Genomic DNA, 23,692 nt, shown 5'->3' on the forward strand with positions numbered 1-23,692 from the left:
TGATGTCTTTATTTATCCATGGTAACTCATTAGTGTTTCACTTGTTCTTGTCTTTTTAGCAGAATATATTTTTCCTGGAATATGTCCAACATGGTTTTAAATGTTTCCCATTGCTGTTCGACATCACTGTTTGACAATATTGTTGTCAGTTTTATTTTCCTCGGCTCTATTCTCAGACCCTCAAAATCCACTTTTCTCCAATCTATTCCCTGGTCTTCGTCATACTTACCTCCTTCTCAATTATTATCTTTAAGTATATAATATTAATGTTCACTATTGTCTGGATGTTCCCCTACTTTTACTTTTATCTGCTCTGGCTCATTCCCCATTACTAGATCCAGTAGGGAATCCTCCCTTGTTGAGCTTCTTACATATTGGGTTAGAAAGGAGTCTTGTACACTTTGTTGGAACTCCATTCCCTTATTTCCTTTACATGTCTCTTCTGGCCAATTAATCTCATGTTAGTTGAAATTCCCCATGATTATTATTCCATGTGTTTTTATTAATTTCCCTAATTTCTTTGTATACTTCTCCCTCACCTTCCTTCCACTATTCGGTGATCCGTAGACTATCCCTGTGAATGTGGTTGATCCTTTATTATCTTTTATCTTTATCCATGTGGATTCTATTTCTGTCTTGCTGATGGCCGTGTCACTTTTTGCTCCTGCCATTGTTTTCAGTATTAATTACAGCTACTGCACCTCCCCAATTTCCTCTCTCTCTTTTCTAAGTAGTTTATATCCTGCAATGTTTAATGCTCAGTCCAGATTTTTCCATAGCTATGTCTCAGTAATCCCTAATATGGATCCTCACAATGTAGTATTGCCTCCAGTTCCCCTGTTTTATTACAGACACTGTGTACATTGCTGTATGAAAAGTTTAAATCATTTGTATTCGCAGTTCCTCTTACTTTATTTTTTAACCAGCTTTTTACAATCATACTCCATAATTCTATTGACCTCCTTTCCATCGAAGTCCTCACTTTTTTTTCTGTCCAATGAGTACTACTAAAGAGTGTTTTTTTTTAAATTCAGTGTAGCTTATTAAGGACTTTATATTGTAGTGGGTAGAACAAGGCCCCGAGTGTAATTAGTATTTTTAACGGGAGTAACTAAACTAATTTAAAGGTAAGTCATGGCAGGAGAGCTCAGCCCTGTGGTATACTCCTCCTGCACTATGTGAGAAATCAGGGGCGCTTCCAGTATCCCTGATGACCATGTGTGCAGGAAGTATATCCATCAGCAGCTACTGGCTACCTGCATTACAGAGCTGGAGCTGTTGGTGGATTCACTGTGGAGCATCCGCGATGCTGAGGACGTCGTGGATAGCACGTTTAGTGAGGTGGTCACACCGCAGGTAATGGCTGCACAGGCAGAAAAGGGATCGGTGACCACCAGATGGACTAGTAGACGTAGGCAGGTAGTGCAGGAGTCCCCTGTGGTCATCCCCCTCTCAAACACACATACCGCTTTGGACACTGTTGGGGGGAATGAGCTCCCAGGGGAAAGCAGCAACAGCCAGGTCTGTGGCACCACGGAGGGCTCTGCTGCACAGCAGGGGAGGAAAAGGGGTGGAAGAGCTATAGTGATAGGAGGATTCTATCGTAAGGGGAGCAGATAGGCGTTTCTGTGGCCACAAATGAGACTCCAGGATGGAATGTTGCCTCCCTGGTGCTCGGGTTAAGGATGTCTCGGAGCGGCTGCAGGACATTCTGAAAGGAGAGGTTGAGCAGTCAGAGGTCATGGTCCATATTGGTACTAACGACATGGGCAGGAAGAGAGATGAGGTCCTGCAAAGTGAATATAGGGAGCTCGGCAGAAGGTTAAAAAGCAGGACCTCTAGGGTTGTAATCTCAGGATTACTCCCTGTGCCACGTGCTAGTGAGGGTAGGAATAGGAGGATAAGGTAAATGAATGCGTGGCTGAAGAGCTGGTGTTGGCGGGAGGGCTTCAGCTACTTGCATCATTGGGATCTCTTCTGGTGCAGAGGTGACCTGTACAAGAGGGGCAGGTTGCACCTAAACTGGAAGGGGACCAATATCCTTACGGGGAGGTTTGCTCGTACTACTTGGGAGGATTTAAACTGGGAGGGAGGTGGGACCCAAAGTAGTAGCCTCTCCGACGAGATAGTTGAGATAAATGTAGAGGTTAAAGCAAGCAAGTCCAGGAGGCAGGACAGGGAGCGTGGATGGTCTGGTTGGCTAAACTGCATTTACTTTAATGCAAGAAGCCTTACAAGTAAGGCAGATGAACTCAGAGCGTGGATCAGTACATTGGATTGTGATATTGTAGCTATTATGGAAACGTGGTTGAGGGATGGGCAGGACTGGCAGCTCAATGTTCCGGGGTACCGAAGCTTCTGGTGTGACAGAGGTGAAGGTCAGAGTGGAGGGGGAGCTGCACTATTGATTAGGGAGGACATCACGGCAGTACTGAGAGAGGATATCCCGGGGGGAACGTCCAGTGAGGCCATATGGGTAGAACTTAGAAAATAAGAAAGGGGTGATCGCTTTGATGGGATTATACTATAGGCCCCCCAATAGTCAGAGGGAATTGGAGGAGCACATATATAGGGAAATCACAGATAGGTGTAGGAATTATAGGGTTGTAATAGTAGGTGATTTTAACTTCCCCAATATTGACTGGGACTGCCTTCGTGCTAAGAGATCAGATGGGGAAGAATTTGTTAAGTGTGTCCAGGATAGTTTTCTGAAGCAGTGTGTGGATGGCTCTCCTAGAAAAGGGGCTCGACCTCCTCTTGGGAAATGAGACTGGGCAGGTGGTTGATGTGTCAGTGGGGGAGCACTTTGGGACCAGTGACCATAACTTTATTAGCTTCAAGATAGTTATGGAAGAGGATAGGACTAGTCCTCAGGTTGAAGTCTTAAATTGGGGCAAGGCGAATTTCGATGGCATCAGACAGGAACTCTCAGAAGGAGGCATATGTCAGGTGTAGGCAGCTGGGATAAAGCAAGTCCCTCGAGGAGTATAGGGGATGCAGGAGTACACTTAAGAAGGAAATTAGGAGGGCGAAAAGGGGCCATGAGATTTCCCTGGCCGATAAGATAAAGGATAATATTCAAAGATTCTATAAGTATATTAAGAGTAAAAGGGTAGCTAGGGAGAAAGTAGTTTCCTTTAAAGATCAGTGTGGCAATCTATGTGTGGAACCATGGGAAATGGGTGAGGTCTCAAAGTGAATACTTCTCGTCTGTATTTACTGTGGAGAAGGTCATGGAAGCTAGTGAGTTCAAGGGAGGGAACAGCGATATCCTGGAGCATATCAACATTACAAAGGAGGAGGTGTTGAAGGTTTTGAAGCGCATTAAGGTAGATAATTCCCCAGGGCCAGACCAGGTGTATCCTAGGATGCTATGGGAAGCAAGGGAGGAGATTGCTGGGGCCCTGGCAGAGATTTTTGTATCATCGTTAGTCACAGGTGAGGTACCGGAAGACTGGAGTATAGCTAATGTTGTGCCTTTATTTAAGAAGGGCAGCAGGGATAAGCCAGGGAACTACAGGCCGGTGAGCCTTACATCAGTGGTGGGAAAGTTATTGGAAAGGATTCTGAGAGACAGGATTTCTATGCATCTGGAAAGGCATAGTCTGATTAGGGATAGTCAGCATGGCTTTGTGCGTGGGAAATCATGTCTCACGAATTTGATTGAGTTTTTTGAGGAGATGACCAAGAGGATTGACGAGGGCAGGGTGATGGACGTTGTCTACATGGACTTTAGCAAGGCCTTTGACAAGGTCCCGCATTGTCGGCTGGTCCAGAGGGTTCGAACACATGGGATCCAGGGTGAGCCAGCAAATTGGATACAAAATTTGGCTTGGTGGTAGTGGGGGGTTGTTTTTCAGATTGGAGGCCGGTAACCAGTGATGTGCCGCAGGGATCAGTGCGGGGACCTCTGTTGTTTGTCATATATATTAATGACTAGGATGTGAATGTAAGGGGCATGATTAGTACGTTTGCAGATGACACCAAAATTGGAGGTAGAGTGGACAGTGAAGAATGTCGTCTAAGGTTGCAAAAGGATATAGATCAACTCGGAAAGTGGGCAAGGGATTGGCAAATGGAATTTAATGCAGACAAGTGTGAAGTGATGCATTTTGGGAAATTAAACCAGGGCAGGGCATAGACAGTGAATGGCAGGGAGTGTTGCTGAGCAGAGAGGCCTTGGGGTGCAAGTACATTGTTCCCTGAAAGTAGCAACACAGGTAGACAGTGTGGTGAAGAAGGCATATGGCATGCTTGCCTTCATCAGCTGAGGCATTGAGTACAAGAGTTGGGACGTCATGTTGCAGTTGTACATAACGTTGGTTCGGCCACACTTGGAGTACTGTGTGCAGTTCTGGTCATCGTACTGCAGGAAAGATGTGATTAAGCTAGAGAGAATGCAGAAAAGATTCACAAGGATGTTACCTGGTTTGGAGGGCCTGAGTTATAAAGAGAGATTGGATAGGCTGGGTCTGTTTTCCCTGGAGCAAAGGAAGCTGAGAGGGGACATGATACAAGTATATAAATTTATGAGAGGCATAGAGAGGGTAGATAGCCAAAGTCTGTTTCCCATGGTGGGGGTGACTAAAACTAGAGGGCATAGATTTAAGGTGAGAGGGAGGAGTTTTAAAGGGGATCAAAGGGGTAAATTTTTCACACAAAGAATAGTGGGTATCTGGAATGAGCTGCCAGAGGAGGTGGTGGAGGTAGGAACAGTAGCGACATTTAAGAGGCATCTGGACAGGTACTTGAATGAGAGAGTCATAGAGGCATATGGAATTAATGCAGGCAGGTGGGATTTGGCATGGATGCAGTGGGCCGAAGGGCCTGTTTCTATGCTGTACGACTCTATGAGAATGCTCCACTTAACCTGTATTGTTTCTATTCAGGCTGAATTCATTTTCTGTTCGTCCCTCCCCATCTCCCCCACACCCCCTCACCCCCACCCTGCCCCGTCTTATTAGTTTAAAGCCTTTACCACCTCCCTATTTACCCTTTCCACTTGGACACAGGTCCCATCCCGGTTCAGGTGGAGTCTGTAAACTCAGTATTACTCCTTCCTGTGCCAGTACCGGTGCCAGTGTTTCATTTAAAGGAACCCCTCTTTCCCACACCAGTTCTTTAGCCACACTTTAATTCTCCTGATCTGACTGTTTCTTTGCCAATTTGCATGTGGATTGGGAAATAATCCAGTGATTATTGCCCTTGAGATCCTGCTTTTTAATTTAGCTCCGAACACCTGATATTCCCTCAGCTGGATCTCCTCCCGGTTCCTACATATGTCGTTTGTTCCAACATCGACCACGACAACTGGATTATTCCCTCCCCTTCCAAATTGCTCTCCTGTCACCATAAGATATCCCTTACCCTGGCACCTTGTAGACAACGCACCCGACAGGATTCTCATTCATGTCTGCAGAGGACGCTATCCATCCCTCTAATTATGGAAACCCTTATCACTACCACATTCTATTCTGCTCTGTCCCCCTTGGACAGTCTTCTGAGCCACAGTACCTTGGTCTACATTGTGACTGTCCTCCCCACAGTCTTTCCCCTTGTCCTCACAGGTAACAAGTACATTGTACCTTTTGGACAGGACCTGTGTTTGAGGAACCTCCTTCTCAATCTCTCCTCAGTCCTCACCGTGCTGCTCCCGAATGTTTACACCCTCTTCTTGAACCTGTGATTTTCTTTGAGCTGTGACTGTGTTCTGGATAAAACTGTGAAGAAATTCCTCCCCCTCCCTTATGTTTGGGAATGTCTCGAACTCACATTCCAGCCCATTGACTCTGAGCTGGAATGACTGAAGACGGAGACATTTCCTGTTGGTGTGGGAATGTGGGACAGTCTCACTATCCTCAAACTCCCACATCCTACAGTCCCAACACGTAGCCTGCCCTGTCATCGCTAGTCTTTTATAATTAATTTCCTTATTGATAACATGAATAAATGTAATTAGGTCTTTTAAAACAATTCATAATAAATGTATTAATTAGTTCATTTATCTGATTAATTTAATAAAGTAATAGATTTATTTCCCCAAGCAATACTTTATTCAAATGCTGTCACTTAGAGAAACAAAAACACACTGTAATACTCACCAACCAATCACCTACCTTCTGTCCCGTTACTTCCCTCTTTGATGTTTATTGACAGCTCCTGAATATATGAGGAGTTCGACAGTGTGAGATTCATTGTCAGTGACAGGAAAATCTGGTTATTAATTTCCTCAAGTCTTTTTCAGTGTTTCCTGTAACATTCAACAGAAAGTGAATTGTATCCGGTCCAGGGTTTGATTCAATTTGTTTCTCACTCTCTGTCTGTTTGTGTTTAGACTGAATTCCAATAATCTGGGAGATTCAGGAGTGAAATTACTGTCTGTGGCTTTGAGGAACCCGGACTGTAAAATACAGAAACTGGAGTAAGTACCAGACTGTGTGAGATTGTGTTTATAATAACTGGGTATCTGACACTGTGCATCATTATTACTAATATCAGTAATAGTGTTATTAATAAACACTGGGAATTTACTCTAATTCCCGTTATTGATTCCAGTCTGGGAGCAAACAATCTCACAGCTTCTTGTATCGAAGATCTTGCCTCCGCTCTCAGTACAAACCGATCACTGACTGCTCTGGACCTGAGTGATAATAATCTGGGAGATTCAGGAGCGAAACTACGGTCTGAAGCTCTGAGGAACACGGACTGTAAAATACCGGAACTGTGGTAAGTACCAGACTGTGGGAGATTGTGATTATAATAACTGGATGTCTGACAATGTGCATCATTATTACTAATATCAGTAATAGCGTTATTAATAAACACTGGGGATTTGCTCTGATTCCTGTTATTTCTCCATCTTTGATCCCAGGCTGGGAGGAAACAATCTCTCAGATTCTTGTATCGAAGATTTCGCCTCCGCTCTCAGTACAAACCAATCACTGACGGATCTGAACCTGTGTGGTAATAATCTGGGAGATTCAAGAGTGAAACTACTATCTGAAGCTCTGAGGAACTCGGACTGTAAAATACAGAAACTGTAGTAAGTACCAGACTGTGTGAGATTGTGTTTATAATAACTGGGTATCTGACAATGTGAATTGTTATTAATATCAGTAATGATGTTATTAATAAACATTGGGAATTTGCTCTGATTCCTTTTACTTCTCTATCTTTGATCCCAGTCTGGGAGAAAACGATCTCACATCTTATTGTATCAAAGATCTCGCATCTGCTCTCAATACAAACCAGTCATTGACAGAGCTGGACCTGAGTTGTAATAAACTGGGATATTCAGGAGTGAAACTACTGTCTGAGGCTCTGAGGAGCCCAGACTGTAAAATACAGGAACTGTGGTAAGTACCAGACTGTGTGAGATTGTGTTTATAATATCTGGGTATCTGACACTGTATGTTACTATTAATATCAGTAATAGTGTTATTAATAAACACTGTGCATTATTATTAGTATCAGCAATGGTGTTATTACTAAGCACTGCATATTACTCTAGTCGTAACACCATCAGTAATAATGTTATTAATAAACACTGGGAATTTAGTCTGATTCCTGTTAATTCTCCATCTTTGATGCCAGGCTGGTAGAAAACAATCTCACAGCTTCTTGTATCGAAGATCTCGCATCTGCTCTCAATACAAACCGATCATTGACGGATCTGTACCTGAATTATAATGAACTGGGAGGTTCAGGAGTGAAACTACTGTCTGAGGCTCTGAGGAACCCAGACTGTAAAATACAGAAATTGGGGTAAGTGCCAATTGTGTGCAGGTAGTGGGCAGTAACTGGGGTTTCAGTTGAGCACAAATAAAGAGCCACTTATTGATACTGTGGTGTGATTGAGTGAGGAGGTGTATGTTTGTAATGCTAAACTCTAAATTAATGTAAGACTGAGTAAAGATTAGCTCCAGTAATATTCTTCACCAACTGCATTTCCAGAGTAGAATATGGTAACAGAGAATGGTCGCCTCATGGTGAAGGTCGAAGGTTATGAAAAAAAGGCTGCGTTTGCTGACAATGTAACCACCAGGTGGCACTGCACTGGCACACGTGTAAATGCAGCCTGCTGCACTGAAACGTCACTGTCTGCGGTGTTCGGGTAGCTGCCAAGACTAAAGATGGCGTTGCTCAAATAATCACAGAAAGGCAACCTAAACCCATGGCAGCCCACAATCGCTGGACAGGGAGCGGGGTGTGTGGGGGGGAGCGGAGAGAGGGAGGGCTGGGGCAGCAGGCGGCCAGAGTGAGGATGGTGGGTGGGGAGTGGGGATGGAGAACGAAGAGGGGTGGGGAGCGAGCAGTGGGGTGAGTGAGCGGGAGGAAGCAGGGAGTGAGTGGCCTGCAGTCAGTGGCTGGGGGCTGGGGAGGAAGAGTGCACACTCACACCCGCCGCCACCAAGTTCTTCAGGCTGCTCCCCCCCCCCGCTTCACCCCCTCGCTCTCCACCCTCTTCCCCCCTCGCTCTCTGCCTGCTTCCCACCCTCGCTCTCTGCCCGCTTCCCCCCCTCGCTCTCTGCCCGCTTCCCCCCCTCGCTCTGCCCGCTTCCCCCCTCGCTCTCTGCCCGCTTCCCCCCCTCGCTGTCTGCCCGCTTCCCCCCCCTCGCTGTCTGCCCGCTTCCGCCCCTCGCTCTCTGCCCGCTTCCCCCCCTCGCTCTCTGCCCGCTTCCCCCCCTCGCTCTCTGCCCGCTTCCCCCCCTCGCTCTCTGCCCGCTTCCCCCCCTCTCGCTCTCTGCCCGCTTCCCCCCCTCTCGCTCTCTGCCCGCTTCCCCCCCTCGCTCTCTGCCCGCTTCCCCCCCTCTCGCTCTCTGCCCGCTTCCCCCCCTCTCGCTCTCTGCCCGCTTCTCCCCCTCTCGCTCTCTGCCCGCTTCCCCCCTCGCTCTCTGCCCGCTTCCCCCCCTCGCTCTCTGCCCGCTTCCCCCCTCGCTCTCTGCCCGCTTCCCCCCCTCGCTCTCTGCCCGCTTCCCCCCCTCGCTCTCTGCCCGTTTCCCCCCCTCGCTCTCTGCCCGCTTCCCCCCCCTCGCTCTCTGCCCGCTTCCCCCCCTCGCTCTCTGCCCGCTTCCCCCCCTTGCTCTCTGCCCGCTTCCCCCCCTCGCTCTCTGCCCGCTTCCCCCCCCTCGCTCTCTGCCCGCTTCCCCCCCTCGCTCTCTGCCCGCTTCCCCCCCTTGCTCTCTGCCCGCTTCCCCCCCTCGCTCTCTGCCCGCTTCCCCCCCCTCGCTCTCTGCCCGCTTCCCCCCCTCGCTCTCTGCCCGCTTCCCCCCCTCGCTCTCTGCCCGCTTCCCCCCCCTCGCTGTCTGCCCGCTTCCGCCCCTCGCTCTCTGCCCGCTTCCCCCCCTCGCTCTCTGCCCGCTTCCCCCCCTCGCTCTCTGCCCGCTTCCCCCCCTCGCTCTCTGCCCGCTTCCCCCCCTCTCGCTCTCTGCCCGCTTCCCCCCCTCTCGCTCTCTGCCCGCTTCCCCCCTCGCTCTCTGCCCGCTTCCCCCCCCTCGCTCTCTGCCCGCTTCCCCCCCCTCGCTCTCTGCCCGCTTCCCCCCTCGCTCTCTGCCCGCTTCCCCCCCTCGCTCTCTGCCCGCTTCTCCCCCCCTCGCTCTCTGCCCGATTCTCCCCCCCTCGCTCTCTGCCCGATTCTCCCCCCCTCGCTCTCTGCCCGCTTCTTCCCCCCTCGCTCTCTGCCCGCTTCTCCCCCTCCTCGCTCTCTGCCCGCTTCTCCCCCTCCTCGCTCTCTGCCCGCTTCTCCCCCCTCGCTCTCTGCCCGCTTCTCCCCCTCCTCGCTCTCTGCCCGCTTCTCCCCCCCTCGCTCTCTGCCCGCTTCTCCCCCCCATCGCTCTCTGCCCGCTTCTCCCCCCTTGTAATAACTGGGTATCTGACACTGTATATTATTAATATCAGTAATAGTGTTATTAATAAACACTGTGCATTATTATTAGTATCAGCAATGGTGTTATTACTAAGCACTGCATATTACTCTAGTAATAACACCATCAGTAATAATGTTATTAATAAACACTGGGGATTTACTCTAATTCCTGTTATTTCTCCATCTTTGTTACCAGGCTGGTAGAAAACAATCTCTCAGATTCTTGTATCGAAGATCTCGCCTCCGCTCTCAGTACAAACCGGTCACTGACGGATCTGGACCTGAGTTATAATAAACTGGGAGATTCAGGAGTGAAACTACTGTCTGGGGCTCTGAGGAACCCGGACTGTAAAATACAGAAACTGCAGTAAGTGCTAGTTGTATATTAATTGTGTGCAGATAGTGGGCATTGACTAGGGTTTCAGTTGAGCACATAAAAAGAAACACTTATCAATACTGTGGTGTGATTGAGTGAGGGGGTGTATGTTTGTAATGCTAAACTCTAAATTAATGTAAGACTGAGTAAAGATTATCTCCAGTAATATTCTTCACCAACTGGATTTCCAGAGTAGAATATGGTAACAGAGAACGGTCGCCTCATGGTGAAGTTCGAAGGCTCTCACAAAAAGGCTGTGTTTGCTGACACTGTAACCACTAGGTGGCGCTGCACTGAGACATGTGTAAATGCAGCCTGCTGCACTAAAACGTCACTGTCTGCGGTGTTCGGGTAGCTGCCAGGACCAAAATGGCGCTGCTCAAATAATCACAGAAAGGCAACCCAAACCCATGGCAGCACACAATCGCTGGACAGGGAGCGGGGTGGGTGCAGGAGGTCTGGGGGGGAGCGGAGAGAGGGAGGGGTGGGGCAGCGGGCGACCAGAGTGAGGATGGTGGGTGAGGAGCAGTGGGGAGTGTGGATGGAGAACGAAGAGGGGTGGGGAGAGTGGGGTGGGGAGAGAGCGGGAGGAAGCAGGGAGTGAGTGGCCTGCAGTCAGTGGCCGGGGGCTGGGGAGGAGGAGTGCACACTCGCACCCACCGCCCCCAAGTTCTTCAGGCTGCTCTCCCCCCAGTTCCCGCCCTTGCTCTCCCCCCGCTTCCCCCCCCTTTGCTCCCCCCCCGCTTCCCCCCCTTGCTCTCCACCCGCTTTCCCCTCCCCTTGCTCTCCACCCGCTTCCCCCCCCTTGCTCTCCACCCGCTTCCCCCCCTTGCTCTCCACCCGCTTCCCGCCCACTTACTCTCCACCCGCTTCCCCCCCTTGCTCTCCACCTGCTTTCCCCCCTTGCTCTCCACCCACTTCCCCCTCCTCGCTCTCTTCCTGCTTCCCTCCCCTCGCTCTCTTCCCGCTTCCCCCCCCTCGCTCTCTTCCCGCTTCCCCCCTTTATAATAACTGGGTATCTGACACTACGTTAGTATTAATATCAGTAATAGTGTCATTAATAATCACTGTGCATTATTAATAGTATCAGCCTTGGTGTTATTACTGAGCACTACATATTACTCGAGTAATAACACCATCAGTGATAATGTTATTAATAAACACTGGGGATTTACTCCAAATACTGTTATTTCTCCATCTTTGATCCCAGGCTGGAAAATAACAAACTCACAGATTCTTGTATCAAAGATCTCGCCTCCGCTCTCAGTACAAACCAGTCACTGACAGATCTGGACCTGAATGATAATGAACTGGGAGATTCAGGAGTGAAACTACTGTCTGAGGCTCTGAGGAACCCGGACTGTAAAATACTGGAACTGGAGAAAGTGCTAGTTGTATATTAATTACGTTCAGGTAGTGGGCAGTAACTGGGGTTTCACTTGAGCACATAGAAAGAGGAACTTATCGATACTGTGGTGTGGTTGAGTGAGGAGGTGTATGTTTGTAATGCTAAACTCTAAATTAATGTAAGACTGAGTAAAGATTAGCTCCAGCAATATTCTTCACCAACTGGATTTCCAGAGTAGAATATGGTAACAGAGAATGGTCACCTCAAGGTGAAGGTCGAAGGTTATGAAAAAAAGGCTGTGTTTGCTGACAATGTAACCACTAGGTGGCGCTGCACTGACACGTGTAAATACAGCCTGCTGCACTGAAAAGTCACTGTCTGCGGTATTCGGGTAGCTGCCAGGAATAAAGATGGCGCTGCTCAAATAATCACAGAAAGGCAACCTAAACCCTTGGCAGCACACAATCGCTGGACAGGGAGCGGGGTGGGTGGGGGGGGGGTGTAGGGGGGAGCGGATAGAGCAGAGAGAGGGAGGGGTGGGGCAGCGGGCGACCAGAGTGAGGATGGTGGGTGAAGAGCGGGGGGGAGTGGGGATGGAGAACGAAGAGGGGTTGGTAGAGGGGAGCAAAGAGGGGGGTGGGGAGCGAGCGGTGGGGGAAGACAGCAGGAGGAAGCAGGGAGTGTGTGGCCTGCAGTCAGTGGCCGGGGGCTGGGGAGCAGGAGTGCACACTCGCACCAGCCGCCCCCAAGTTCTTAAGGCTGCTCTCCCCCCACTTCCCCCCTCGTTCTCTCCCCGCTTTCCCACCTCGCTCTCTCCCCGCTCTGTCATCGCTTCCCCCCTCACGCTCTCCCCGCTTCCCCCCCTCGCTCTCCCCCCGCTCTGTCATCGCTTCCCCCCCCTCGCTCTCTCCCAGCTCTGTCACCGCCTTCCCACCTCGCTCTCTCCCCGCTTACCCCCCCCACGCGCTCTCCCCGCTTCCCCCCCTCGCTCTCTCCCCGCTCTGTCACCGCCTTCCCCACTCGCTCTCTCCCTGATTCCCCCCCTCGCTGTCTTCCCTGCTCTCTCCCTGCTTCTCTCCCACTGCTCTGTGCCCACTTCCCCTATGCTCTATGCTGACTTACCCCCACGCTTTCTCCCCAATTCCCCACATCGCTCTCTCCCCACTCACCCCCGTCGCGCTCTCCCCGCTTTCCCCCCGTCGCGCTCTCCCCGCTTTCCCCCCGTCGCGCTCTCCCCGCTTTCCCCCCGTCGCTCTCCCCCCGCTTTCCCCCCGTCGCGCTCCCCCCGCTTTCCCCCCGTCGCGCTCTCCCCGCTTTCCCCCCCGTCGCTCTCCCCCCGCTTTCCCCCCGTCGCGCTCTCCCCGCTTTCCCCCCGTCGCGCTCTCCCCGCTTTCCCCCCGTCGCGCTCTCCCCGCCTTCCCCCCGTCGCTCTCTCACCGCCTTCCCCCCGTCGCGCTCTCCCCGCCTTCCCCCCGTCGCTCTCTCCCCGCCTTCCCCCGTCGCTCTCTCCCCGCCTTCCCCCCCTCGCTCTCTCCCCGCCTTCCCCCCCTCGCTCTCTCCCGCTTTCCCCCCCTCGCTCTCTCCCCGCTTTCCCCCCCTCGCTCTCTCCCCGCTTTCCCCCCCTCGCTCTCTCCCCGCTTTCCCCCCTCGCTCTCTCTCCGCTTTCCCCCCCTCGCTCTCTCTCCGCTTTCCCCCCTCGCTCTCTCTCCGCTTTCCCCCCTCGCTCTCTCCCCGCTTTCCCCCCCTCGCTCTCTCCCCGCTTTCCCCCCCTCGCTCTCCCCCGCTTTCCCCCCTCGCTCTCTCCCCGCTTTCCCCCCCTCGCTCTCTCCCCGCTTTCCCCCCCTCGCTCTCTCCCGCTTTCCCCCCCTCGCTCTCTCCCCGCTTTCCCCCCCTCGCTCTCTCCCCGCTTTCCCCCCCTCGCTCTCTCCCGCTTTCCCCCCCTCGCTCTCTCCCCGCTTTCCCCCCCTCGCTCTCTCCCGCTTTCCCCCCTCGCTCTCTCCCCGCTTTCCCCCCCTCGCTCTCGCCCCGCTTTCCCCCCCTCGCTCTCTCCCCGCTTTCCCCCCCTCGCTCTCTCCCCGCTTTCCCCCCCTCGCTCTCTCCCCGCTTTCCCCCCCTCCCTCTCTCCCCGCTTTCCCCCCCTCCCTCTCTCCCCGCTTTCCCCCCTCCCTCTCTCCCCGCTTTCCCCCCTCCCTCTCTCCCCGCTTTCCCCCCCTCGCTCTCTCCCCGCTTTCCCCCCTCCCTCTCTCCCCGCTTTCCCCCCCTCGCTCTCTCCCCGCTTTCCCCCCCTCGCTCTCTCCCCGCTTTCCCCCCCTCGCTCTCTCCCGCTTTCCCCCCCTCGCTCTCTCCCCGCTTTCCCCCCTCGCTCTCTCCCCGCTTTCCCCCCTCGCTCTCTCCCCGCTTTCCCCCCCTCGCTCTCTCCCCGCTTTCCCCCCCTCGCTCTCTCCCCGCTTGCCCCCCCTCGCTCTCTCCCCGCTTTCCCCCCCTCGCTCTCTCCCCGCTTTCCCCCCCTCGCTCTCTCCCCGCTTTCCCCCCCTCGCTCTCTCCCCACTTTCCCCCCCTCGCTCTCTCCCCGCGTTCCCCCCCTCGCTCTCTCCCCGCTTTCCCCCCCTCGCTCTCTCCCCGCTTTCCCCCCCTTGCTCTCTCCCCGCTTTCCCCCCCTCGCTCTCTCCCCGCTTTCCCCCCCTCGCTCTCTCCCCGCTTTCCCCCCCTCGCTCTCTCCCCGCTTTCCCCCCTCGCTCTCTCCCCGCTTTCCCCCCTCGCTCTCGCCCCGCTTTCCCCCCCTCGCTCTCTCTCCGCTTTCCCCCCCTCGCTCTCTCCCCGCTTTCCCCCCCTCGCTCTCTCCCCGCTTTCCCCCCCTCGCTCTCTCCCCGCTTGCCCCCCCCTCGCTCTCTCCCCGCTTGCCCCCCCTCGCTCTCTCCCCGCTTGCCCCCCCTCGCTCTCTCCCCGCTTGCCCCCCCTCGCTCTCTCCCCGCTTGCCCCCCCTCGCTCTCTCCCCGCTTCCTCCCCGCTCTCTCCCCGCTTTCTCCCCGTCGCTCTCTCCCTGCTTCCCCCCAGTCACAGCGAGTAGTCCACCCCCTGACTCCCCAAACCTGTCCACCATCTGCAAGGCACAAATCAAGAGTGTGATAGAATACTCTCCACTTGCCTGAATGAGGGCAGCTCCAACAACACTCAGGAAGTTCAACACCATCCAGGATAAATGCAGCCCACTTGATCAACACCCCATTCACCACCTTAAACATTCACTCCCTCTACCAGGGACGGACAATAGCAGCAGAGTGTACCAGATACAAGATGTACTACAGCAACTCACCATGCCTCCTTCAACATCACCTTACAAATCCACGACCTCTTCCACCTCGAAGGAAAAGGCAGCAGATGCGTGGGAAGTTTTCCTCCAGGCCACACACCATCCTGACTTGAGAATATATCACCGTTCCTTCACTGTTGCTGGATCAACATCCTGGAATTCCCTCTCTAACAGCATTGTGGATGTACCTGCACCAGATAGACTGCAGAGGTTCAAGAAGGCAGCTCACCACCACCTTCCCAAGGACAATTAGGGATGGACAACAAATACTGGTCTTTCCAGTGACGCCCACATCCCACAAAACAAATAAGTATAAAAAATAACCAGTGGAAGAATGAAGTGGAGATGTGGACATGGGTTGTGTCCCGATGAGAAATCTGGAGAAATGTGTGTTTAAGTTCCCATCCCTAGGTGACCCAAAGAACATGAAACTAGTCATTTTTAGCGATGGTTCACATGCTAATCTTCCTGATGGGTATTCTAGTGCAGCTGGTTTCATAATATTACTGATGGGTGAAAATGGGAGATACTGTCCTTCAGCTTGGGAAGCTCAGAAAATAAAAAGGATTGTTAAAAGTACTTCAGCTGATTGACACACTGGCCCTTGTGGAGACAGTGGATATGGGATTCTATTTGTCAAATATTGTAAGTGAGATTCTATACAAGGGGTTTACTGAAGATCACATACTCATTGAATGTTATGTAGATAATTGTTCATTGTTGGCTGATGCACATTCTACTAAAAGTGTCAGAAAAGGTTCCAGATCGATCTTGCTGGCTTGAAAGAAATGCCGGTTTAGTATGAAAGAACGAGTTTGTGATGCAGAGGTTATGATTTGATACACAACTCCAGCAGTCTCTGTCCATTCTAATTCATCCTTCCAATGCCATAGCGCCCGAGGCAGGAGGGCCACGAGTCATGGTCGGCCCCAACCCTGGCGTTAAAGTCCCCCAGCAGGAACAAATGGTCGGTATTAGGAATGCTACTAATGATATTATGGAATTCCTTGTAGAACTGGTCTTTAACTTCAGGTGGGGAGCAGAGTGTTAGAGCTTAGATGCTGAGCAGGTGTACTGGACCAGAGGCGGTGAGCAGTCGAATGGACAGTGTGCACTCCGAGTCATTTGAAGGTGGCTCTATCATGCTGAGCAAAGAGTTTCTGATGGCGAAGCCCACTCCATGCTGCCTTGGTTCTTCAGGATCCCTGCCTGCAGAAGGTGTAGTTTTGCTCTCTTCGAGATCTGCTCGCAGGGAGGCATGTCTCCTGAAGTGCTGCAATGAAGTGCTGGCATTGAGTCTACTGAGCTCATTGTTAATGATGGCGGTCTTCCGAGAATCGTTGATTCGTGTATGGTCTTCCAACAGGCCAGGACACACATTCCTGACATTCCAGTTTGCAAATCGAAGGGCTGGTACCTTCTTTCCTTTTTTTGTCGTGCTGTTTGGTGTGATGTTACAGTCCACTTGTCAGGCAATGACCCTGAGCTCCAAGCACCCATTGAAGCAAGTGGACTGTGGCGGGACAGAACATTACTGACCGGGGGCTGCCGGGTTTGAGGCAGGTGGTACTTATCCTGTGAGATGCAATGACCTCTGCCAGTCTTTCCTGTTTAGTTTGTTCAAATCCCATCTACTTTGTGGAAATGGTGAAGAACCTTTCAACATCTTTATTAATTAATATTATTAATTATTATTTATTAATATCAGTAATAGTGTTATTAATGAATGCTGGAGATTTACACTGATTCCTGTTATTTCTCTCTCTGATCCCCAGTCTACGGGATGTCGGTCTCACAGATTCTTGCGCCGAGGATCTTGCCTCTGCTCTCAGTACAAACCAGTCACTGACATTTCTGAACCTGACATTGAACTCCTTCACAGACCGATCTGTCCCCGCTCTCAGCTGCCTCATACTGAACTGCAGGAGTCTGGAGCAGATCTGGTGAGTGTTTGTGTTCATGTTTAATTAATAAATGAAATATAAATGGGATTCAGTCACTCTTATCAGTAATATCTCTAATTATTATTAAAATATTAATCCCAGTCTCCCTGTTATTTACACTATTGTTCAGTCTGTTTATTTCCTGTTTAATCTTTAATCTGTTTCAGTTTAGGGGGGCATCAGTTCAGTTCAAATGGAGAAAATCAGCTGAAGTCGCTGCAGGGTACGAGACCCGGACTGGATGTGTTTGTGTGAACATTTCAATTTGTAAACATCACTGGTTTCTCCATATAAACATTTTTGGCCAATTTTCTGTCCTTCCCCTTTAATTGGCCGCGCTCCAGGTTTAAATCCTATTGGCTGTTTCACTGTTTCTAGTTCGAGCTGAGCGAGTGTCATCTCCCATTGTGACATCAGAGGCCCAGCAACATGGTCACGTGACTCAGCCGCCCGGCCCCACAGCGCTGCTTCTGCAGGATATCCGGGACTGAATGTTCCCCAATGGGGCACTGGGGAAATGTACAGACAGGAAGGGTCCAGGGTGGGGCTCAGTCTGGGCTGCAGTGGGACACTGGTAATTACACTCAATATCCCTGGGTTTGGGAATTACGTTATCCAGGGTTCCACTCAGTATCAGTACCCAGTGACCCTGCTGGGAAGTGAACCTGTGTGTGTTCAGGATGGAGACAGGCTCTGTTCAGCTTGGATTGATCCCACCGTCCAATAGATACCAATACACAGTGCCTGGGGTCACCCAGAGGGAGTATCTGGGAGGTTCCTGAAACTGGTGCACGCAGGATGGGTCAGCACTGCGAGAGGAGAAATGGCGAAAGTGCCAGTCAGGAATCCCACTGTTCTGTCTGGGTGATCGTGAGCATTTATAGTGTTTAAGGATCCTGAACTTAACGTGTTTCTGGCACCAGCATGGGAGCAGGTACTGGTGTTACCATGGAAATTAAACATTGTGTACTTACTGTGGACTGAATTTTCAAACGGAATCACCTGAGACTGTAAACCATGAGATTGTGAAAAGGTGCAATGACCCTGTGAAACATCCTGAGGAAACTGAGGGGTCGATGAACGGACTTGTTACCTGTACTCACCTGGATTTGTATAATGACTTCCACTTGGAAATGTTTTATTAAACTTCACCTCTGTATCACTGCCTCCTGGATGATGTAACAGTACTGATGAGAATTGTTATTGTGTGATGTTGAATTAAATGATACATTATCTTAACAAGTACATCTCAGGACTTCTTACCAACTTCAAATTTGAGAATAGTTTCAGAGAGTTTTGACCATGGAATCCCTTCTTATATTTTCTGGTCATAGAAAAGCCTCTGGAGACTGAGTTCATTCAATCGTGACCTCACTATTGTTTGAATTGTCCAATTAGGAAACGATCTGTCCACCCAAACCAGGTCAGAATCTCAAAATCTCTGACTTCCCACACTCGGACTCCTATCAGCTCGAATGTGAACGCCTGGTAAAAGCAAGTAGAAATGATGTGGCCTTAACATCCAGCTAATTTGCCTCGGCACAACCAATATCTGAGCCTCTGAGATTCTGCTACGGTGTTTATCTTTTACTTCTCACACAGCAGGTCACCTGTTTTCACACTCTACTGCATCTCTGTTGAAGTTTACTTTTAACCAGGGTTATAAAGTTACAATCAGATCTAGGCTGATCAGGGTGATGTCAGGAAGCACTTCCCCCAGTAAGAAAAGTGGAAATCTGGATCCTCACTGAAACGACTGTGGATGCTGAGGGTGTATTTGAAAAGTGAAAACATATTGATGGACCTGACTGATGAATTAGACAATGTGTAAAGGCCGGTCAATGGGTTTAAGACACAGAGGGATTGAATGACCTCCTTGTAGTCATGTTTGAGTTGTTATAATCACAGAGGTGAGATTAATATACTGTTCATTTATGCCCCAGGAGGATTTATACAACGGAAGGTCTCGGGCCTTTCAGAATTGTTGATTTCAGACACATTTATTCACTGTTAGCTAGAGGGAGAATTTTTTTTTTAATTCATTCATGGGATGTGGGCGTCACTGGCCAGGCTAGCATTTATTGCCCATCCCTAATTGCCCTTGAGAAGGTGGTGGTGAGCTGCCTTCTTGAACCGCTGCAGTCCATTTGGGGTAGGTACACTCACAGTGCTGTTCGGAAGGGAGTTCCAGGATTTTGACCTAGCGACCGTGAAGGAACGGGGATATAGTTCCAAGTCAGGATGGTGTGTGACTTGGAGGGGAACTTGCAGGTGGTGGTGTTCCCATGTATTTGCTGCCCTTGTCCTTCTAGTTGGTAGAGGTCGTGGGTTTGGAAGGTGCTGTCTAAGGAGCCTTGGTGCATTGCTGCAGTGCATATTGTAGATGGTACACACTGCTGCCACTGTGCATCGGTGGTGGAGGGAGTGAATGTTTGTGAATGGTGTGCCAATCAAGCGGGCTACTTTGTCCTGGATGGTGTTGAGCTTCTTGAGTGTTGTTGGAGCTACACCCATCCAGGCAAGTGGAGAGTATTCCATCACACTCCTGACTTGTGCCTTGTAGATGGTGGACAGGCTTTGGGGAGTCAGGAGGTGAGTTACTCACCGCAAGATTGCTAGCTCTGACCGGATCATGTCGCCACGGTATTTATATGGCTACTCCAGTTTTTGGTCAATGGTAGCCCCTAGGATGTTGATAGTAGGGGATTCAGTGATGGTAATGCCATTGAATGTCAAGGGGAGATGGTTAGATTCTCTCCTGTTGGAGATGGTAATTGCCTGGCACTTGTGTGGTGCGAATGTTACTTGCCACTTCGCCCAAGCCTGGATATTGTGCAGGTCTTGCTGCATTTTTACAGGAACTTCTTCAGTATCTGAGGGGTCACGAATCTTGCTGAACATTGTGCAATCATCAGCGAACATCCCCACTTCTGACCTTATGATTGAAGAAAGGTCATTGATGAAGCAGCTGAAGATGGTTGGGCCGAGGACACTACCCTGAGGAACTCCTGCAGTGATGTCCTGGAGCTGAGATGATTGACCTCCAACAACCACAACCATCTTCCTTTGTACTGGGTATGATTCCAACCAGCGAAGAATTTTCCCCCCGATTCCAATTGACTTCAGTTTTTCTAGGGCTCCTTGATGCCATACTCGGTCAAATGCTGCCTTGATGTCAAGGGCAGTCACTCTCTCCTTACCTCTTGAGTTCAGTTCTTTTGTCCATGTTTGAACCAAGGCTGTAATGAGGTCAGGAGCTGAGTGGCCCTGGCGGAACCCAAACTGAGCGTCACTGAGCAGGTTATTGCTAAGCAAGTGCCGCTTGATGGCACTGTTGATGACGCCTTCCATCACTTTACTGATGATTGAGAGTAGGCTGATGGGGCGGTAATTGGCCGGTTTGGACTTGTCCTGCTTTTGGTGTCACAGGACATTCCTGGGCAATTTTCCACATTGCAGGGTACATGCCAGTGTTGTAGCTGTACTGGAACAGCTTGGCTAAGGGCGCGGCAAGTTCTGGAGGACAGGTCTTCAGTACTATTGCCGGAATATTGTCAGGGCCCATAGCTTTTGCAGTATCCTGTGCCTTCAGTCGTTTCTTGATATCACGTGGAGTGAATCGAATGGGCTGAAGTCTGGCATCTGTAATGCTGAGGACCTCAGGAGGAGGCCGAGATGGATCATCAACTCGGCACTTCTGGCTGAAGATTGTTGCAATTGCTTCACCCTTATCTTTCGCACTGATATGCTGGGCTCTCCCGTCATTGAAGATGGGGATATTTGTGGAGCCACCTCCTCCAGTTAGTTGCTGAATTGTCCACCACCATTCATGGCTGGATGTGGCAGGACTGCAGAGCTTAGATCTGATCCATTGGTTGTGGGATCGCTTAGCTCTGTCCATCACATGCTGCTTACGCAGTTTGGCACGCAGATAGTCCTGTGTTTGATATTGAACCTCCTGAGTCAGACACATTAACAGATATTCACTGGACCCAGTAACCTTCAGTGTGACAGGGCGAATGGATCAAATTCAAAGTATCAGATCTCTCTCTCACACACACACATGGGCACTCTCTTGCTGCCTCTTGCTTTCTCTATCTCCCAGCCTACATCTGTCTCTCTCCTTATATCTCTTTCTCACTATTGCCCCATTGCTCTGTCACTCTGCTTCTCAACACCAATGACAACTTACATTGATCTGGCGCGTTCAACATAGTGAAACATCACAGACCACTTTACGAGAGGGATCGCATACACAATTTAGCACATAAGGAGAGATTCAGACAAGTGACTGAAAGCTTGGTCAAAGAGTTAGATGAGAAAGCTCCATCTTGAATGAGGAGAGAGAGCTGAAGTGGTGAAGAGGTTTATGGAGGGAATTCCAGAGCTTGGGATCTAGACAGCTGAAGGCACGGCCACCAATGGTGTCACAAAGGAAGTCAGTGGTTTGGAAGATGGCAGAAACTGAGAAATGCAGAATTCTTGCAGGGTTGTTGGGCTGCAGGAGATTACAGAGACAAGGCAGGGCAATCCATGGATGGATCTGAACACAAAATTTAAACTGAGTTGATGCTGAACTGGGAACCAATGTAGGTCAGTGAGCACAGGGGTGATGGGTGAACGGGACATGGGCAGCAGAGTTGTGCTTGACTGGAATGTACAGGGGGTGGATGATGGGGAAACGGCCAGGATAGCATTGGAATAGTCCAATCTGGAGGGATCTAAAGCCCAGATGTAACGAAGAAGTTCCTGTCTGTTGGTCTCTTCCTCTGTCTTTACAATTCGAGTCAAGCTTCACCTCAGTGGAGTACAGACTGGAAACTTTATCAGGGAAAATATCTTAAAGAGTGGTAATGGAGAACATCTGTTAATGGAAATCTTAAGGATGGGAAGAGGCACCAAGTGAAGTGCTGGAAGGACTGATGCTGAGGTTCCTGTTATTTTTACACAGATTAGTGAGTTGGACGATGGTAACAAAGGGTATTGCAGGAGAGAGCAAATAGAAGTTGGAAAATAATGGTGAATATTGAATCCAGAATGAGAAACGCTGCGAACATCTAGTGAGTAAGGGCGACAATGTGGGGTAGTTCAACTGGATCGAAGTTTCTCATGTTACACAATATTGTCAAAGGCTTTGAGTGAGTGAGTGTGAAATGAATACAGGATCTGTCTCCACTGTTCTGGATGTAAATGTAGATGATGGTCTGTTTGTCTATGGGATCTTTGTATCAGTTCCGTGCCCAGAATGTGAGCATGTGGGTGAATAATTCCCATCTCTTCCCCTGCCTCAGCTCATCTGCTGCAGAAACCCTTATCCATGCCTTTGTTATCTCTAAACTTGATGAATTCACTGCTCTCCTGACTGGCCTCCCATTTTCCACCCTCTGTAAATTCAGCTCAACCAACTCTCTGCTGCCCATGTACTAACTCACAACAGCTCCTGTTCACCCACCTCCCCCGTGTTAGCAGACTGAAATTCGTTTCTGGTCTAACACATCTCAAATATAAAATACTCATCAGTGTGTTCAAATCCTTCCATTGTCTCGCCTCTCACTTTCTCGATAACCTACTCAGGCCCCTACATTACTCCCTACCTCTCTCACCTCCTCCAGCCCTACAAGGTCTTTGGGCATTGCTGGTAAGGTCAGCTTTAGTTGTCCCTCCTTCATTTCTCTTGAGAAGGTGATGGTGATCTGTCTTCGAAACCACTGCAGTACACCTGGTGTGGGTAAACCCACGGTGTTGTTAGGGAAGGTGTTCCATGATTTTGATCCAGCAACAGTGAAGGATGGGCGAAATATTTCCAAGTCAGGAAGGTGTGTGACTTGTAGGGAAAATTGCAGGTGTTGATGTTCCCATGTGTCTGCTGTCCTTGTTCTTCTGAGTGGTAGAGATCATGGGTTTGGAAGGTGCTGTCGAAGGAGGTGTGGCGAGTTGCTGCAGTGCATCTTATAGATGGTACAAACTACTGCCACTGTGTATCGGTAGTGATGGGAGTGAATGTTTAAGGTGGTAAATGGGGTGCCGATCAAGTGGGTTGCTTTGTCTTGAATGGTGTTGTGCTTCCTGAGTGTTGTTAGAGCTGCACTTATCCAGACAAGTGGAGAGTATTTCATCACATACTTGACTTGTGCCTTTTGGATGATGGGCAAGCTTTGGGGAGTTCGGAGGTGGCTCCTCACCGCAGAATTCCCAGCCTCTGTCTTGCTCTTCCAGCCATAGTATTTATGTGGTTTCATCAGTTCAGTTGTGGTCAATGGTAACCCCCAGGATTTTGATAATGGGGGATTCAGCAATGGTAATGCTTATCTGCAACAGTCCCAATCTCTGTAACCTCTGCCAGTCTTTACAACCCTCCTGTCATGAATAGATAAGAACCAACTGTAAATTGTGATGAACAGATAAGAACCAACTGTAAATTGTGTTTTCTACACTTGGATGTTATTGTCAACTGCCATTTTATACAGCATTTTTACAGCATATTAAGGTTTAGTTTAGTTTAGAGATACAGCACTGAAACAGGCCCTTCGGCTCACCGAGTCTGTGCCGACCATCAATGACCCATCTATACTAATCCTACATTAATCCCATATTCCTACATATCCCCACCTGTCCCCATATTTTCCCTACCACCTACCTATACTCGGGGCAATTTATAATGGCCAATTTACCTACCAACCTGCAAGTCTTTTGGCTTGTGGGAGGAAACTGGAGCACCCGGAGAAAACCCACGCAAACACAGGGAGAACTTGCAAACTCCACATAGGCAGTACCCAGAATTGAACCTGGGTCGCTGGAGCTGTGAGGCTGCAGTGCTAACCACTGCGCCACTGTGCTGCTGTGTTCCACT

At 50.1% G+C, this 23,692-nt stretch overlaps 1 protein-coding gene across 1 annotated transcript in view; it reads left to right on the plus strand.

Moving 5' to 3' along the window:
- Positions 1-17,562, plus strand: part of LOC137385168 (NACHT, LRR and PYD domains-containing protein 12-like) — a 56,561-nt gene extending 38,999 nt beyond the window's left edge. The window contains exons 6-12 of the mRNA XM_068060136.1: positions 6,335-6,421; positions 6,556-6,726; positions 6,872-7,042; positions 7,185-7,355; positions 10,062-10,232; positions 16,675-16,842; positions 17,010-17,562. Of these exons, the coding sequence (XP_067916237.1) occupies positions 6,335-6,421; positions 6,556-6,726; positions 6,872-7,042; positions 7,185-7,355; positions 10,062-10,232; positions 16,675-16,842; positions 17,010-17,097 (1,027 nt within the window). The 3' untranslated portion in view covers positions 17,098-17,562. The remainder of the gene's footprint in view (positions 1-6,334; positions 6,422-6,555; positions 6,727-6,871; positions 7,043-7,184; positions 7,356-10,061; positions 10,233-16,674; positions 16,843-17,009) is intronic.
- Positions 17,563-23,692: the final 6,130 nt, after the last annotated feature.

The sequence above is a fragment of the Heterodontus francisci genome, chromosome 28 (genome assembly GCF_036365525.1).
Source record: "Heterodontus francisci isolate sHetFra1 chromosome 28, sHetFra1.hap1, whole genome shotgun sequence".
NCBI lineage: Eukaryota > Metazoa > Chordata > Chondrichthyes > Heterodontiformes > Heterodontidae > Heterodontus > Heterodontus francisci.